The sequence below is a fragment of the Ctenopharyngodon idella genome, chromosome 8 (genome assembly GCF_019924925.1).
Source record: "Ctenopharyngodon idella isolate HZGC_01 chromosome 8, HZGC01, whole genome shotgun sequence".
In the NCBI taxonomy this organism is placed as follows: Eukaryota; Metazoa; Chordata; class Actinopteri; order Cypriniformes; family Xenocyprididae; genus Ctenopharyngodon; species Ctenopharyngodon idella.
Genome location: NC_067227.1, coordinates 28,491,672 through 28,509,449, shown reverse-complemented (window position 1 = coordinate 28,509,449; position 17,778 = coordinate 28,491,672). Strand labels below are relative to the sequence as shown.

General features: G+C 38.9%; 1 protein-coding gene across 2 annotated transcripts; it reads right to left on the bottom strand.

Annotated features, from left to right (window-relative positions):
- On the bottom strand, nt 1-16,953 carry nr1h5 (nuclear receptor subfamily 1, group H, member 5). Of its 2 annotated transcripts, XM_051902505.1 has the most exons (11): nt 16,499-16,953; nt 9,415-9,553; nt 7,444-7,797; nt 4,868-5,008; nt 4,551-4,693; nt 4,337-4,432; nt 4,162-4,246; nt 3,966-4,082; nt 997-1,092; nt 746-859; nt 1-410 (listed from the first exon to the last, which is right to left on the bottom strand). In XM_051902505.1, the coding sequence occupies exons 2-11, from the start codon at nt 9,509-9,511 to the stop codon at nt 199-201; spliced, it is 1,455 nt and encodes a 484-aa protein (XP_051758465.1). In that variant the 5' UTR covers nt 9,512-9,553; nt 16,499-16,953; the 3' UTR covers nt 1-198. The 2 variants fall into 2 exon arrangements, with proteins under 2 accessions (XP_051758465.1, XP_051758466.1); XM_051902506.1 differs by lacking the exon at nt 7,444-7,797 and having other exon boundaries at nt 16,499-16,935.
- Nucleotides 16,954-17,778: the final 825 nt, after the last annotated feature.

Genomic DNA, 17,778 nt, shown 5'->3' with positions numbered 1-17,778 from the left:
CACAAAATAAACATTTTTATTTAATGCATATAAGAAAACCACATCATGAGGCTTACTTTTTATTATTAAACTAAACTATGTTTGTACATGGGTAACCTACAGTACATTGACCTGGGATATTGTTTTGGGTAAAATTAAATGTGTATTGCAATTGCAACAGAGATCAGATGTCATAAATCTCTCTCCCTGAAGGCTGTCTCAGGACTGCATGTCCCAGGGTTGCTGTGGGAGAAGGGTGAGGTGGTTGTGTCGTAGTGTTCTCAGCTCCGTCAGCCGTCCCAGGAGCCTGGCGAAGCGGCGCGGGTCCTGCGCTGTCCCCTGACTACAGCAGCAGCAAGCTCGGGACAGGAGCTCCAAAACAAACTCCTGTAAGTTCTCAACACAGCTCACCGCACGCAGAGATGGCCTGTCTGCTTGGCAACAGAAAACAAAATGGTGGTCATTTGAAATGGTTTTATGCACCTTATTTTGCACTGTGGAAGTAAGATATTTTCTTTAAATGTGGCTTCTGATTCATTAGTCGCTACAGGTAAATAAAGTGCAGTAAATTTTCTCTACAAAAATACCAGTTTGCAGTATAAAATTCAAGTTACAAATAGCCATTCCCACTGTTACATTGAAAAAGGTGGATAAGCTAAACTTTTATGATTTCATTTGCTTTTTGACCTATGTTCTGAATACAGTGACATCATGTGGAAGTTCACATGGAAATGAGTCACAACTGTGTTAATCATAATGCACAAACCTGAACACAACACTGCTGTCGCTGTTAGAAGTGCATATTCAGCCTCTGTTACCGCAATAGTCACCATGCTGTGGAGGAAATTTACCACAGACCTCAAGAGCTCATCGTTCAACCCTGATCAAAGATAAAAATCACAATATTAGCAGAGACAAAAACATTTTAGACAATATAATGATGATAGATCAATTCATTGTCACTACATGCAATGTGAGATTTTCCTACTATGATTATCATTTTGCATTATAGATCACCTGAGTGGGTCAGTATCCTGTGGCTGTTCCCACTCTTGGACTCTAAAGTTTTCGCCCAATCAGGGTTTGAGTTATTTGAATTTGCTGGGTATAAAGCTGGTGATAGAAAACATCAGAGAGTCATAATTGATCCATAATGTGTTGAGTTGTTGAAACGAACAACATTACTACTAATAATAATAATAATGCATCTAATCTGCTTGGTAAGTTGTGACATTTTAAATACTTGAAATGGTCCAAGCCTCTACCCTGTTTCAAATGATAATATTAACTCAACAGTCTTTCATTGCTCACTTTTAAACGTTGTCCCGGTCACCAATATTTTAATGATTCATAAAAGATGAAACGCTGTCTGGCCAACTGAAATTTTGCTAAGGAGCATTGATGATTCAATGAAGAACTTTTTACATCCACAGAACCTTTCCATTGCACTAAAGGTTTTTTAGATTAATAAAATATTCTTCACCATATTATGACCATATTAGCCTGGTTCTGTCAACACTGCATTGGCTCCCTATTAAACATCGTATAGATTTTAAAATCTTGCTACTTACTTACAAAGCACTAAATGATTTAGCTCCTCAGTACTTGAGCGAGCTCTTAATGCATTATAGTCCTTCACGTCTATTGCGATCTCAGAATTCATGCCAGTTGATAATACCTAGAATATTAAAATCAACTGCAGGTGGCAGATCCTTTTCCTATTTAGCACCTAATCTTTCTATCACTGGAAGCAAACACACTCTGTCAGTTTAAATCTAGACTAAAAACACATCTGTTTAAACTTGCATACACATAACACATTATCTACTTCTATAATTCAAATTATGTAAATTGTTAGGCTGTATAGATTAGGTCAGCCGGAACCGGGAACACTTCCCATAACACCTGATATACTCGCTACATCATAAGAAGAATGGCGTCTACGCTAATATTAGTCTCTCTCTGTTTATCCCGAGGTTTGCCACAGCATGCCAGATCCAGGCCGTATCCAGATGAGATGAAGGACCTGCGCCTAGACATGACAATAACGCAGCCCTGACATTTCAACTAAACTATCCCCTGCGAAGGCCTCCTTCCCTTTCCTTTCCCTATGTATAGATAAAACGTTATCAAAATTATTCCAGTTCGCATAGATCTGCGGACACAACTAATTTTTCTGTATTATGCGGACCAGACAAGCAATTTGGCAAATATCACTTTTTTTAAAAAGCTTCTGCGACTAAACACGTAAATGAACGTCAAGAATGCATTAAAGGTATACGGGGTTTTTTTTTCAGTAGGAAAGGTGTCATTTAAGCGGCTCCTAAAGTAATAATTAACAATTTTTACAACAGAAGTTTCAATCAGTTCAATCAAAAACCAACTTTAGCTCGATAATAATTCTCCTATTGTCACTGTGAAGCTGCTTTGAAACAATATGTATTGTGAAAAGCGCTATATAAATGAAGATGACTTGACTTGACATGACTTCACACTAAGAAAAAAATGGTTCTAAGTCAGTTACATAAAAAGATAGACTGGTTTAATTTGAATTAGAAAAATAAGACTAATTTCCCCTTGTCTAACTGCTAGTTGGTCAGACTAGCTCTTAAAGGATTAGTTCACTCCAGAATTAAAATTACCTGAGAATTTACTCAACCCCATGTCATCCAAGATGTTTATGTCTTTCTTTCTTCAGTCAAAACTAAAGTAAGGTTTTTGAGGAAAACATTCCGGGATTTTTCTCCATATAGTGGACTTCACTGGGGTACAATGGGTGGAAGGTCCAAATTGCAGTTTCAGTGCAGCTTCAAAGGGCTCTACATGATCCCAGACGAAGAATAAGGGTCTCGTCTAGCAAAACGATCGGTCATTTTCTATAGAGAAAAATCCTGGAATGTTTTCCTCAAAAACCTTAATTTCTTTTCGACTGAAAAAAGAAAGACAGGAACATCTTGGATGATGTCGGGTGAGTAAATTATCAGGAATTTTTAATTCTGGAGTGAACTAATCCTTTGAGACAACATATGCAACTAGCCCTGTTGACTAAAAGGTTCTTTTGGGGAACCCCCCTTTTGTAACTTTTTTGTTGTTGTAGTTGAGTGTATTAAGCCCGGAACACACCAAGCCGTCGGTCGGCCATCAGGCAGTTTTTGTTCGTTGGCTGACTAAGTTTTCTCAGTGTGTTCTGCAGCGTCAGCTGAAGTTGGTCCTCGTCAGCGCAGGCGCAGAACGGACGTGCTACTTGGCCGTCGGGTGTTTAGCGTCGGTTTGGTGTATCAGGACAACTTTGGACCCAGACGCTGCCGATGTGAGCCAACCCCACACGCTGCTTTCGTTGCCACTAGTTTGTCGGCTTGGTGTGTTCCGGGCTTTAAAGGTGCAGTATGTAATATTGACAGTTAGTGGTTGAAATGGGTACTGCAGTCCAAATTCAAAATATTGGAGAGGGGTGTTTCTCCTGCCTCCTCAGACTCAGTGCTTACACTGGTTCCCTGGATTGAGGACATGCAACAGGAACGAGCGCAATTGACAATGGAAGGTGATAAGCCTTATACTGTAAGTTGAGTTGATCCGTTTTAATATGTCTCTGGACATAGAGCTTTTTAGATGGATGCTGAGGCTTTTAACCATTTAATGGTGGTTGAAATAAAATGCTGTGTGGAGTCATCCAATCAAAATGCTGCGTGAACTCAACCAATCAGCATGTTCCAGCGCCCAAAAGTCCCACCCCCAAAAGTTCCTGAACTTTGAAAAAGTACAACCTCGTGAGCAGGGACTTTCTGAGGAGGAAATTTTTACTTGGAACTTCATTTAGACCCTGATTCCTTTGGTCGAAACACACCAAGTACCAGCCCAAAGTCCCTAATTCCTGGGGAAAGTTCCTGCGGTGGAAACGCGGCTATAGAGCACTTGGACCCAAAAACGGTAACTTGTGACATCAGACTTAACAAGCAGATTATGTGATAATGTATGTCATTCATTACCAGTGCTAACACTAGTGGGGTTCTCGGAGAACTGCTGAGCTAAGAGTAGGAACATGACTTCAACTGAAGAACTGGACAGAAGTGTGTTCTGGTCAGAACTATCCAAAAGCTCAAACCCTAAACAACAGATGACCAAACATTAGTTGCTTTTAGACATGTGTGGGGTGTGATCTGAGAAAAGTAAGAGGAAACTGACCAGGTACACTCCTCAAAAATTGTAAAAGCTTCTCTGTTTGAGGAGGAGTCAGATCTGTATTTGTTAAACTTGACCACAGAGGCACCTGGGGAAAGAAAAAGAATGATATCTTATATTATGGGCAGTATTTCTTCTTTCATTTTTAATAAAAAAGAAACAAACTTCTTTGACATACCGAGCAGTGCGTGTTGTCTTGAATTATGTACCTACGATAAGCCTCAACAATTCTATTCAGAATGCACCTCTGCTCTCTGGAGAAACTAGATGATACCTGCCAACAGTATTTTTGAAGATAAGAAACGTGTTCTGAATTTTTAACACAGGCTTCAAATCTCGCTAAATCTCCAATGTCATGCTTGGAAAAGCTAAATAACGCAAGTGGATTTTACCCGTGTGGTGATTCTGCTGGTAGACGAGACGCTTCTGCTTTCAGAGTAGTCATCTTCAGCTCTTCCTGTTGACCCGTTGTGTCCTCTGTTCTTGTAGCCCTTCCTCAGTCTCTTCGACTGGCATTGCACTTCTGTAAGCAGGCCTGACAAAAAGACATCAGCAATCAGCTAATGTTGACAGCCCTTTTTGATGTTAACTCAACATCCAATTAGACTGTTTTTCTGCGAAGCAGCATCTGTCTGATTCCCAGAAATTACTGACTCAAAGCAACACGTAAAGATTTAAATCAGTCTAGAAGGTTTTACGTCAATCTCACACTCTGCCAGCATCCCGACGGCTCTACATTTGCGTAGTCTGCAGTCCTGACACTTTCTCCGCATGTACATGTCCATCTCACAGCTTCCACCACTTTTGCAGCGGTACACGGCCTTTTTAGTCACGCTGCGTCTGAAGAAACCTAAACCAAGAGAGATACACTCTACCATTGAAACGCTTTGGGTCAGTACATTTTTTTGAATGGTTTTGAAAGTCTCTCATGCTCAAAAGGCTGCATTTATTTGATCAAAAATACAGTAAAAACTGTAATATTGTGGAATATACTTTTATACTTTTACAATTTAAAAGAACTGTTTTCTATTTTAATATATTTTAAAATATAATTTATTTCTGTGATGGCAAAGCTGAATTTTCAGCATCATTACTCCAGTCTTAAGTGTCACATGATCCTTCAGAAATCATTCTAATATGCTGATTTACTGCTCAAGAAACATTTAATATTAATAATAATGTTGAAAACAGTTGAGCAGCTTAATATTTTTGTGAAAAAAGTGATACAATTTTACTGTATTTTGATCAATTTAATGCGTCCTTGTTAAATTTCTTTCCAAAAAAACATACATAAATAAATAAAAAATAAATTACTACCCTTTTGAATGGTAGTTTATATACCTAAATTTTCTTGTCCAGGAAAACAGACCAAAAATTATGATGACTTGGGGATATATCCAAGCAACTATCAATAGCAAGTAGTAAATCTTGTTTCATTGTTATTGGTTATTTAAAAAAAAAAAAGGAAAAGCTCTTTGATATGCCCCACTCCATTTCCTGTTTTAAAAGGAAATATCTTAAAACACACGAAAGAAAACTGCCATTACACAGAATCTTTCAAATATGGATTTTAGAAGTGTATCAAGGATTAAAGTTATAGTTCACCCAATAATTAAAATTCTCTCATCATTTACTCACCCTCATGTCATCCCCAATGTATATGACTTTCTTTCTTAAGATAAACACAAACAGATTTTTAGGAAAACAATCCACCTAGTGCAAGTGAATGGGTGCTGCTTGGTTGACGCTGTGATATGACCCCATCTTCTAAAGCAAAACGACAGGAGTGTATTAGAAAAATACTAATATTATAACAATATTTTAACTGTAAATAATTGCTTCCGTTCTTCTGTCATATGAGCATTCATGAGAGGGATGTGTGGCGTAAGTGCATTGGGAAGCTCACGTGAGAATTTGTGGTCCTCTGTGCTTCAGCATTACTTCACACTTATATTACTTATAGTACTTATATTATGTGTCAAAATATTAGTATTTTTAGGGCCTGAGCACCGATGGTGTGTGAAAATTTACATCTGATATGGGTTTCAGAATTAGGTGTGGCAAAATGGCTCAATAGCGGCACCTACAAGATTTCAATTAAGCGCCCTTCGTGCTACGTTTCACATACAAGTATGAAATTCGGTAGACACATGTAACAGCCCAATACCTACAAAAAAGTCCCTGGGTGCAAAATCTGAAAACCCAACAGCAAGTGAGATATTTTGAATTTTCTCTGCAACATTTTTGCAGTTTTTGCCTTTTTCCAGGCATTGTACTTTAACAAACTCCTAGAGATTTTATCAGATAAACAACTCATATTTGGTCAGTCTAATCTAAAGGCCTTCGCGTTAAATCGACGTTAAATTGCGAAGATTCACGTTTTATTAGAGTCCTGGCCTGAAGACATCTACATGCCAAAATTCAGTTACAGTCATAGCGCCACCTGCGGGCAACAGGAAATGACATGTTTTACACTGTGACTAACTCCTCATAGAGATTTAACCAGATTAAAATCATATTTGGTCATTCTCATCTTAAGGCCTTAGCGATGTTACATTGCAAAGATCTTGAGTTTTCGCTGAAGGGCGTGTCCGTGGCGGACTTACAAAGTCTGATGTTTCGCCATGAAACAGGAAGCTGTTGTAAGACAGGCATATAATGTCCAACCTGCGGCAAACTTCACATGTGTGATAAGAGTCCTGGCCTGAAGAAATCTACATGCAAATATTCAGTTAGTCATAGCGCCACCTGTTGGCAATAGAAAATGGCATGCTTTACACTGTAATTCACTCCCTGAAACACATTTAAATGTGCCATGAAGTACCAAACATGCTAGAAACACGTTAAATCATGTAATACTTGACTAAGTGCTAATGTATGCAATTAACGCCAATCTGCCTCAAACTTCACGTTTGATAAGTGCCCTGGCCTGAAGAAATTTACATGAGAAAAGTTAGTTATAGTCACATCGCCACCAGCTGGTAGCAGAAAGTGTGGCAAATACAAATGACTGACGTAGTCCTTCTATATTTATATACTTAAATGCATATTGCCCACCGTGCTCTGTTTTTTTAAAGCCACCAGGTGGCGGTTGCACTGGTGTGAGGGCCCTTTCATCGTAGTATTATTTTCCTAAAAATCTTTGTTTGTGTTTATCTAAAGAAACAAAGTCATACACATCAGGGATGGCATGAGGGAGAGTAGATGATGAAATGTTCATTTTTGTGTGAACTATCCCTTTAATGTTGTCCTTAAATTCAGAACGGCAGTTTTTGAACAGCCAACCTTTGCAGCCCTCACAGGTGAGGGCATTGTAGTGATATCCCGAGGCTTTATCTCCACACACCACACACAGCTCATCCTGGCCTTTCACCCGAGGTCCATGGCCCATCCTGGACCTTTTTAGCACTGGAAGACCAATAATGCTGCCTCTTGTTGGGCTTTGGACCTCCATCTCGGGCTCACAGATGTATTCAGAGCACTGATGGCTGTAGGGGTACGGTGGGTTGCACACTTGAGCGTTTGGCGCTCCGTACATGGAGAACTGCACATTAACAGGGCTGAACGGCTGCTGGCCATAGAGAGGACTTTGTAGATCCGGTTCTTGGTAAGAGCAGCTCAGTGGATCCACAAGAACATCTGCAGCAAGGATAGGAGAACATCTTGATGAATGAAACTATTGAAAATGTTTCACAAGAAATATGCTCCTTTTTCGCATGATTGTTGAATTACCGAATGACTTTTATGAGACCATTGGGATGTAATTAAAAAAAACCCAGAGCAAGACCTTTTGAATCTCTTCTGTCTCTGGAAACAGGATGCAGCTGAAGAGGTTACAGTTTTGTTTATGGTTGTTATTTGCTTTGTAGCTTATGGGGTTTTTATAACCGTACAGAATGGAGCCTTCCTGATGTTTTTTTTTTTTCTATCAGAAGGGAAGGTTATGAAGATGGATTTTAGATTTGAGTTCCCCCATAGAGGAATCACATGTCACAGCTGGCAGCATTTCTGAAGCACATCTGCACAAGATATTGTTCCCCTGTCTTGACGGACGCTTCAGAACTAATAGTGACAACAAGCAAGAGAAATATTTCACATGAGAAAAACTTAATATTTGAGTAAAACTCATTTCATCAAACCAATTCCAGCAAATCCATCTCTGTTTTTCCATGTCATTCATAAATATCCTTCTGCTGTGTGGTGGTCTCTTTATTGGCCTTCAATCCTGTTTTTCTCACAGATGTTTTATGTCTCGTTTCAGCTAGAGCATAACTTTCCGGAGTAGTATCTGTTTGTAAACCACTGGAGTTTTTCATAAACATTCATGTTGGTGAGAAACTTTGCCAAAATACTAGCAATGACTGGCTTTCGAGACACCACAGTGAATAAAATAGCAAAACGAAACTGAGACTTTAACAAAGCACTATTCAGACAGTAATTGTTTCTCAAGGTGATGTCTGTGAAATAATATTTGGACATTCAGATGACATTTAATGAAGGAGGCAGACCACTGTGAATAATACATGATCATTCACGTGACCATATTCCAACACAACATCAGTTTCCAAGGCAATGTATCTTGGTAATATTTTAAGTTTTTCATCTTATATTTATTTTATTTAAGTTCAGCGTTTAGCTTTTATTTCAGTTAACTAAAACAATTTTTTAATAGTGTTAATTAACAATAACAACACTGACACAATGAAAGTCAATGGGGTCTAAAACAACATTGGTCCCCACTGACATTTTTTTTAAATATCTTTTGTGTTAATTTTATTTTTAATTTTTGAGTAAACTGTCCCTTTAACAATATTTAATTATTTATATATATATATTATATACAGTGGAACCAAATATTATTCAAACATTTTTGATATTTTTGATATATTTTTACTAGTGGGTGCAGGACACTATAGTTCATTTATGTAAGTGAGGATAGCAAAATAAAGTAAACTGTGACATATTATACCCAAAAATTCTTCATACAGTGGACTACCAGTAAAATTGATAAAAATTTGGAACCAAAAATTATTCAGACAATTTGACTTGACCATGTTTTGCTTAAGTGTTATCTGACATAATTAAGATTAATTTTTTCTGACACAGTTTAACTCTGAGATCTTGTCATATTGTATTACCATTATTTTAAACTATAGTGAATAAACTGTATTAGTGAATGAAATGTTCAAGGTGTCTGAATAAATTTTGATTTGACTGTATATATATATTGATTTCTGTAATAAAGTGTAATCTTACCATAGTACTGCGGTGGCTCTGTGATGTCAAACGTGTCTGATGCGGAGAGGTAGCCGCCGACTGACATGCTCATCTCAGAATCTGTGCCCTCTCTCATCTGATCAGTTGGATTCTTGCTCTTCACAGAGAATATCTGGATCTATAAAAGAGCACAAAAACTTTCATTCACCCTACTTGATGATCATAATCCACTGCCTTCAAACATTTCTTCAGCAAGGGCTCCAACCCCAGAGAAAGATGTGCTATTTTAGGCATCATCATTGTCACGAAAAGGTTATGACAGAACACAGTGAAGTCTGCGGAGATCTCCGTCTGTGCTCCTCTGGGCCTCTGAGAGGATCTGAAGAGCATCGACTGTGAGAATAAGACGAGAGATGAGGCCCATGTGTCCGAACAGCTGCTCTGGCACGAGTTTCACAGAAAAGGCCTCACAAAGAGTAGTCTGTCCCAATCGCTCTCAACAGGTTTGGCCTGTAGCTGACCTGAGCTCGAACCCTTGTCCATTAACTCAAAAGAAGAACTGCAACACACTTTAAACTTTTTTTTTTTAATTAACTGTTTTGGGTTTTACTTGATTACATTTACTGGAAGCAGTTTTCTTGCTCAGAAACTGGTCCAGGATTACGTTGACTTTTTCATTCAGAAGACACTTTATCCAAAACAACTTACAAATGAGTTTCTCATTATACTCATTTTAGTATTAGCAGGATACATAAGCCTTCTATAAGCTTTCAACAAGTAGGTTACCAAGTAGGTCCACCATTTCCTGGCATGCAAACATAGTCCTAACCTTATTCCTAACCCCAGCCTTAAAAATGAACTACTACTAGGAGAAAATGATAAACTCAGCCCATTGCTGAACCCTATCCACTAAAAATCAGATTAGTCCTGGAACAATATTCTAATCAACCATCAAGTATGTTGATTCAGGAACACATCCTACTTGACAAAATCACAGTCGCCATTTAGAGATTTATTCTGAATTCTTCAAGAATGGCATGATAATGAAGAAGTATGCAATATGAGATGCTGTGTGAACTAACTAGTTCAACAAAATCACATGACACATTTTCAGTTTTATTTATATTACAGGACTTATTGTTTATGTTCACGTGGACGGTGGAAAAGTGAAAGAGAAAGTTTTACACCACTGCTATAACATAGTGATCTGAGCAATAACTCATTGTTCACAACAATGCTGATTTTTGTCTGCAACAATACATAGATACGGTAATATTTAGCACAGTTTTTAGTTACGCGCTGTGATATACTGCATATATATGAGTGACTTAACATGTATTCTGTATATACTTTTCAAAAGTTTTTACTGCTGTTAAGATTTTTTCAAATGTTTTTAAAAGAAGTCTCTTTTGCTCACCAAGGCTGCATTTATTTGATCAAAAATACAGTAAAAACAGTAATATTGTGAAATACACTGATCAGGCATAACACTATGACCACTGACAGGTGAAGTGAATAACACTGATTATCTCTTCATCACGGCACCTGTTAGTGGGTGGGATATATTAGGCAGCAAGTGAACATTTTGTCCTCAAAGTTGATGTGTTAGAAGCAAGAAAAATGGGCAAGCAAAAAGGATTTGAGCGAGTTTGACAAGGGCCAAATTGTGATGGCTAGATGAATTGTGGGGTGTTCTAAGTCTGCAGTGGTCAGTATCTATCACAAGTGGTCCAAGGAAGGAACAGTGGTGAACTGGCAACAGGGTCAAGGCACGTGAGGAGCAAAGGCTGGCCTGTGTGGTCCGATCCAACAGACGAGCTACTGTAGCTCAAATTTCTCAAGAAGTTAATACTGGTTCTGATAGAAAGGTGTCAGAATACACAGTGCATCACAGTTTGTTGCGTATGGGGCTGCATAGCCGCAGACCAGTCAGGGTGCCCATGCTGATCCCTGTCCACTGCCGAAAGCGCCAGCAGTGGGCACGTGAGCATCAGAACTGGACCACGGAGCAATGGAAGAAGGTGGCCTGGTCTGATGAATCACGTTTTCTTTTACACCACGTGGATGGCCGGGTGCGTGTGCGTCTCTTACCTGGGGAACACATTGTACCAGGATGCACTATGGGAAGAAGGCAAGCCGGCAGAAGCAGTGTGATGCTTTGGGCAATGTTCTGCTGGGAAACCTTGGGTCCTGCCATCCATGTGGATGTTACTTTGACTCATACCACCTACTTAAGCATTGTTGCAGACCATGTACACCCTTTCATGGAAACGGTATTCCCTGGTGGCTGTGGCCTCTTTCAGCAGGATAATTCGCCCTGCCACAAAGCAAAAATGGTTCAGGAATGGTTTGAGGAGCACAACAATGAGTTTGAGGTGTTGACTTGGCCTCCAAATTCCCCAGATCTCAATCCAATCGAGCATCTGTGGGATGTGCTGAACAAACAAGTCCGATCCATGGAGGCCCCACCTCGCAACTTACAGGACTTAAAGGATCTGCTGCTAACATCTTGGTGCCAGATACCATAGCAAACCTTCAGGGGTCTAGTGGAGTCCATGCCTTGACGGGTCAGGGCTGTTTTTGGCAGCAAAAGGGGGGCCAACACAATATTAGGAAGGTGGTCATAATGTTATGCCTGATCGGTGTAATATTCCAATATAAAATAACTGATTTCTTTATTTCAGAAGCACTTTTTTTTACTATTAATGCTTTGTACAATCATTCAAAGTTCAACATCGCCTGCATGACTCATGAGTTCTCAGAAACTCTATAATGCTCGATATTTCAGTTTCTGGTGTCTTACACTAAATTCTTTTCAATGATGATGTCAAAAAATACATATGATTGATTGGGGACAATTCAATATCTTTCAAATATTCACCTATGTTCTCTGAATAATAATTCCTCTTGTTCTCGTTCACTTTAACTTTGTGTTCTTTGTGGCAATGTGGGTCACCCTCTGTTTCCCAAGAGGAATGACAGAGTGACATCCAGCTCATCTCTAGAGCTTTAGGGAGTGTTTATACATGCCGTGTTTGCCACGGCTCTGTTTGTCATGCAGTTAATCTTTGACATTGAAAAGATTGACGACTGCAGGACTCTAACCTTCCCACCCGATATACTTTATACCCCTTAAAGGGGGTGGGCTTTCCTGAAAACCCCTTAAATTATGACACAGATGCTCACACGTACCCTCTCGTATCCTGCTTGTTGCGCTGACATAGAACATCCTCCACAGCGTTATTGTGGTAGCATCTCAAAGAGGCTGACCTCGGTTTCGCAGTGTCGAAATATAGATACTATTAGTGCCTCTGAGACCCAAGGGAGGGAAATTTTTGCTATCGCTCCCATGCCATCCATCACAATGACTGTGGGTTCTTTACTTAAAAAAATGTGCATGATTAACAAAACGAACTTCTTTGAACCCCATAGACGGTTTCATTCCACATGAGGTTAGAGGGAGCAAAACTCCAATGAGTTTGAACACTCATTAATTTTTCACAGTTTTCACAAGAACATAAATAGCAACTATATAAATAAACAAGCCTGTAGCATGTCATAACAATTGTTCACTCATAAAAATGAGGGTTCCAAAAAGTTTTTTTTTTTTTTACAGTGATGCCATAGAACAGGGGTTTCCAATCTTTTAGAAACTGCGGACCTCAATCCTAAAATCTGAAAGACAGCTATATATTTCCATATACAGTATATATATAAAAAATATAAGCGTGTACAATATTATTAGAAAATATTTAGTTTCTGTTACGTACATTTACTCTTTTTCTACTTACTAAATTACTGTACTTAGATGTGTTATTTTATCTATTTATTTATTTAAATAAACATTTTTATTTATCAGATTATGGAGCCCCTAAAGGGACATGGTGGTGGAAAAAAATATGAGATGGGAGAATATAAATATGAGATTTATGTTTTCCTGAAAAGACTTTGCGTTCGCTCGCAAAACATTTGCGTTCCTCTAAGAAACTTTGTGTTTGCGAGCGAATGCAAAGTTTTCCGGGGGAACAAACATTTTGCTAGAGAATACAAAGCTTCTCAGGGAAATGCAAATGTTTGGCGAGTGAACGCAAAGTTTACCAGGGGAATGCAAATATTTTTCGAGTGAACGCAAAGTTTACCAGGGGAATGCAAATGTTTTGCGAGTGAACGCAAAGTTTCTCAGGGAAATGCAAATGTTTGGTGAGTGAACGCAAAGTTTACCAGGGGAATGCAAATGTTTTGCGAGTGAATGCAAAGTTTACCAGGGGAACGCAAATGTTTTGCGAGTGAACGCAAAGTTTCTCAGGGGAACGCAAATGTTTGTGAGTGAACGCAAAGTTTACCAGGGGAACGCAAATGTTTTGCGAGTGAACGCAAAGTTTACCAGGGGAACGCAAATGTTTGGCGAGTGAACGCAAAGTTTACCAGGGGAATGCAAATGTTTTGCGAGTGAATGCAAAGTTTACCAGGGGAACGCAAATGTTTTGCGAGTGAACGCAAAGTTTCTCAGGGGAACGCAAATGTTTGTGAGTGAACGCAAAGTTTACCAGGGGAACGCAAATGTTTTGCGAGTGAACGCAAAGTTTACCAGGGGAACGCAAATGTTTGGCGAGTGAACGCAAAGTTTACCAGGGGAACGCAAATGTTTTGTGAGTGAACGCAAAGTTTACCAGGGGAACGCAAATGTTTGCGAGTGAACGCAAAGTTTACCAGGGGAACGCAAATGTTTGTGAGTGAACGCAAAGTTTACCAGGGAACGCAAATGTTTGTGAGTGAACGCAAAGTTTACCAGGGGAACGCAAATGTTTTGCGAGTGAACGCACAGTTTCTCAGGGGAACGCAAATGTTTGGCGAGTGAACGCAAAGTTTACCAGGGGAACGCAAATGTTTTGCGAGTGAACGCAAAGTTTACCAGGGGAACGCAAATGTTTGGCGAGTGAACGCAAAGTTTACCAGGGGAACGCAAATGTTTGGCGACTGAACGCAAAGTTTACCAGGGGAACGCAAATGTTTGGCGAGTGAACGCAAAGTTTACCAGGGGAACGCAAATGTTTTGCGAGTGAACGCAAAGTTTACCAGGGGAACGCAAATGTTTTGCGAGTGAACGCAAAGTTTACCAGGGGAATGCAAATGTTTTTCGAGTGAACCCCGGACTCCAGTTTGAAAACCTCTGCAATAGAAGAACCATTTTTGGTTCCTAAAATAACCTTTTAGTGAAGAGTTCTTAAAAGAACCATTTTTTCTTAGAACATTTTAAAATTCTAAAGAACCTTGTTCCACTATAAAGAACCTTTTGATGAATGGAAAGGTTCCATGGATGTTAAAGGTTCTTAATGGAACCATTGATGTCTAACCATTATTTTTATTTTTTGGATGAAGGTTTTGCATGAGAAGCCCTCATGGGAGTACAGTTTGCATTAGAAGATGGCGAACAATCATGTTAAACATCTAGAAACATCCATACAGCACTGCACCCACTATTTTTGCCAGCATGTCTTCATTTATCCATCTGTATATTATTTGATATTAGCTATCTGCTTGTAGCCAGGCTGTGTTTACAGATTTAAGCAGGAAACAGGACTCTTAGATTAGACGGCCCTGCGTGGGGACAGTTTGGGGGGTGTTGGACCAAAGTCCAGAGGTGCTTGTAATGTTTTGAATGTAGGTGATCATGACAGACTGACGTAAGGCTAGTTAACTCAACTATCTCAATGCTATCTGCAAAGATAACGCAATTGAAGCAGTCTAGTCTATTAAAAACAGTGTATATTGATCAAATGGCAACTTCTCATTGACTTCTGTCTGTGGTGTTGACTTCTGTGTAGCAGCTCACAGACAGAATAAACATGCAACAGAATGTCTAAATGACTGCTCAACAAATGCCAAAAGAACCAAACATTCTTAACTTGTTGGATTTAGAATGTTGGGAAACAGAACTGTCATGTTCACACTGACCCAACAAACCCAAGAACTGAAGATAATGATGTTTGTTGTGTGAGAGTGAACTAAGAAAGAAGAACATTTACTTAGCAAAGGAAGTTAGAAAGGTATAAACTGATTTACAGAATTTCAAAGCATTCATGGAACTTTGTTCAACTCAACAAAATATCATTCTCACTTAAAGAGATATTTTATGCACAGTGTTATTAATGTTAAGTCTAAATACACTACCGTTAAAAAGTTTAGGATCAGTAAGATTTTATTTGAAAGAATTTTTTTTTTTTTTTTAGCAAAGATGCATTTAATTGGCCAAAAATGACAATAAAAACGTCTACATTATAACAAAAGATTTCTATTTCAAATAAACACTGTTCTTTTGGACGTTCTATTCATCAAAGAATCCTGAAGAAAAAAAAATTAAGCAGCACAACTGTTTTCAACATTGATATTAATAAGAAGAAATGTTTCATGATCACCAAATCAGCCTATTAGAATGATTTCTGAAGGATCATGTGACACTGAAGTTGGAGTAATGATACTGAAAATTCATCACATGTTAAAATTTACTCAAATAGAAAACAGTTCTTTTAAATTGTAATAAAATTTTACAGTATTACTGTTTTTACTGTATTTTTGATCAAATAAATGTAACCTTGGTGAGCATAAGAGATTTCTTTAAAAAAAATCGTACCAACCTCAAGCATTCTGTTGGTAGACTACATAAAAATGATTAAATATAAATATATTTTTTTCATCAAAATGATTCTTCCCACTATAGGCCTGATATGTACTGACATTCACTCATTGTTTTATTATTACTAATATCCACATTTTAGAAAAATAGAAAGTCATCAACACTATGAAATGAACACAAATGGTAGTATGAGAAAATGTCACAAATAACAAATAAAAACTCATATATTTGAGCTTCTTCCTTATCTAGATAAGGAAAGAACTTCAAGAGGTGCATGCTGGGATTCATTTTAAACAAAGCAGACTTCATGTATGCTGGATACTTACTGGCTGCTTTTACTTTACGATCCAGTACAAATAATCCGTTATTAAAAACATTTAAATTCTTATGAAGAAATTCATATGCAAGAATTGATATTTTAAGCATTTAACAAACTGTTTGACTGGTAGCGCTTACAGTTTCTAGAGAAATCAGATTTAGTGTACTCACCAGTGCTGATGTTGCGTGTGCTGGATCTCAGCTTGATGTGCCTCTTGCATTTGTGATGTTGACAGCAGTTCAGCCCCTGACGTCCAACACTTGCCAAACACACACTGGAACACACATGCGCAAAACAAACAGCGCGTCCCTCCAACACAAACCATTAATTCAAACACATACCAATATGTGTGCGAGTTTAAACACGGGGGCACGCAAAGTCGATAATACACAAAAAAGAAAAGTTTAACATTGCCCTGCAACTGTGATGAGGGCAACCAGAGCTTTTAAGATCAACTTCACTCTCAGCGTAAAAGTTAGGAACGGATATCTAAAGATTTGAACCTGTTGAACAAAATCAGAGAGGGCAGTGATGGGAGTGAGGAGCTGTTAAAGTGAAATAATGACTGATTTCTGGACATGCACTACGTGAATCTGTGGGCTCATTAGAACATTCCCAGCAGCCCAGTGTTTATAAACAGCCCTAGTTCATCTAACTGATGGATGAGCACTCGCTATCTCTCCGTTCTTCCTGCCGCTCCTCCGAGAACGTACTTGCTCAGCCTGGGTTTCACAACCACCCCGACACACTCCCACGTGTCACTACACAATTCAGCTGGATGCACGCAACTCAAGACCCCCTTATCTGTTTCTCTCTCTCACACACTCACAGAGACCCCAACCTCTCTTCTGCTCCATGGGTGGGCCCTTCATGTCCTTCACTGGGGGCAGAGGGGACATTCTGCGGGTTGCAGATCCTGCCCTGATGCTCTTAACTCACAGGATACTAATGACAGCTACTGTTGTAATGAGGAAAAACAACATAGACGTGTTTTTCCAGGAACAACAGGGCTGCTGATATGAACCATGGGGTAGAATGAGGAGCCAAGGTTCTTCCTGAAATGAAAAAATGTGTCAGAGATTCAAAAAAGTGTAGGCAGTATTTTAAGGAAGCATTAGCACAAAAGCCATGCAAAGGTTGTTCTGAAAGGTGGGCGGCACAATTACGCAGCTTTTAAAAAAAAACCTTCTTTTAGCCAAATTCAAAGGCAACATCACAAATATTCAAGGTTGCCAGGTCTTCGTAACAAAACTAGCCAATCAAAAGTAGCCCAATTACCATACCATAAATATCAAAATTCAAAATATGCCTCTCCCATACCTAAAATACATATTCTACAGTCACTGTTATGCAAACTGAAAACCACTATATTGTAATGATCATAAATACAGCTCAAATTAAGGATCCCGGTGGCCCTCCTTCACAAAACGTAACGTCTAGCACAGTTTTA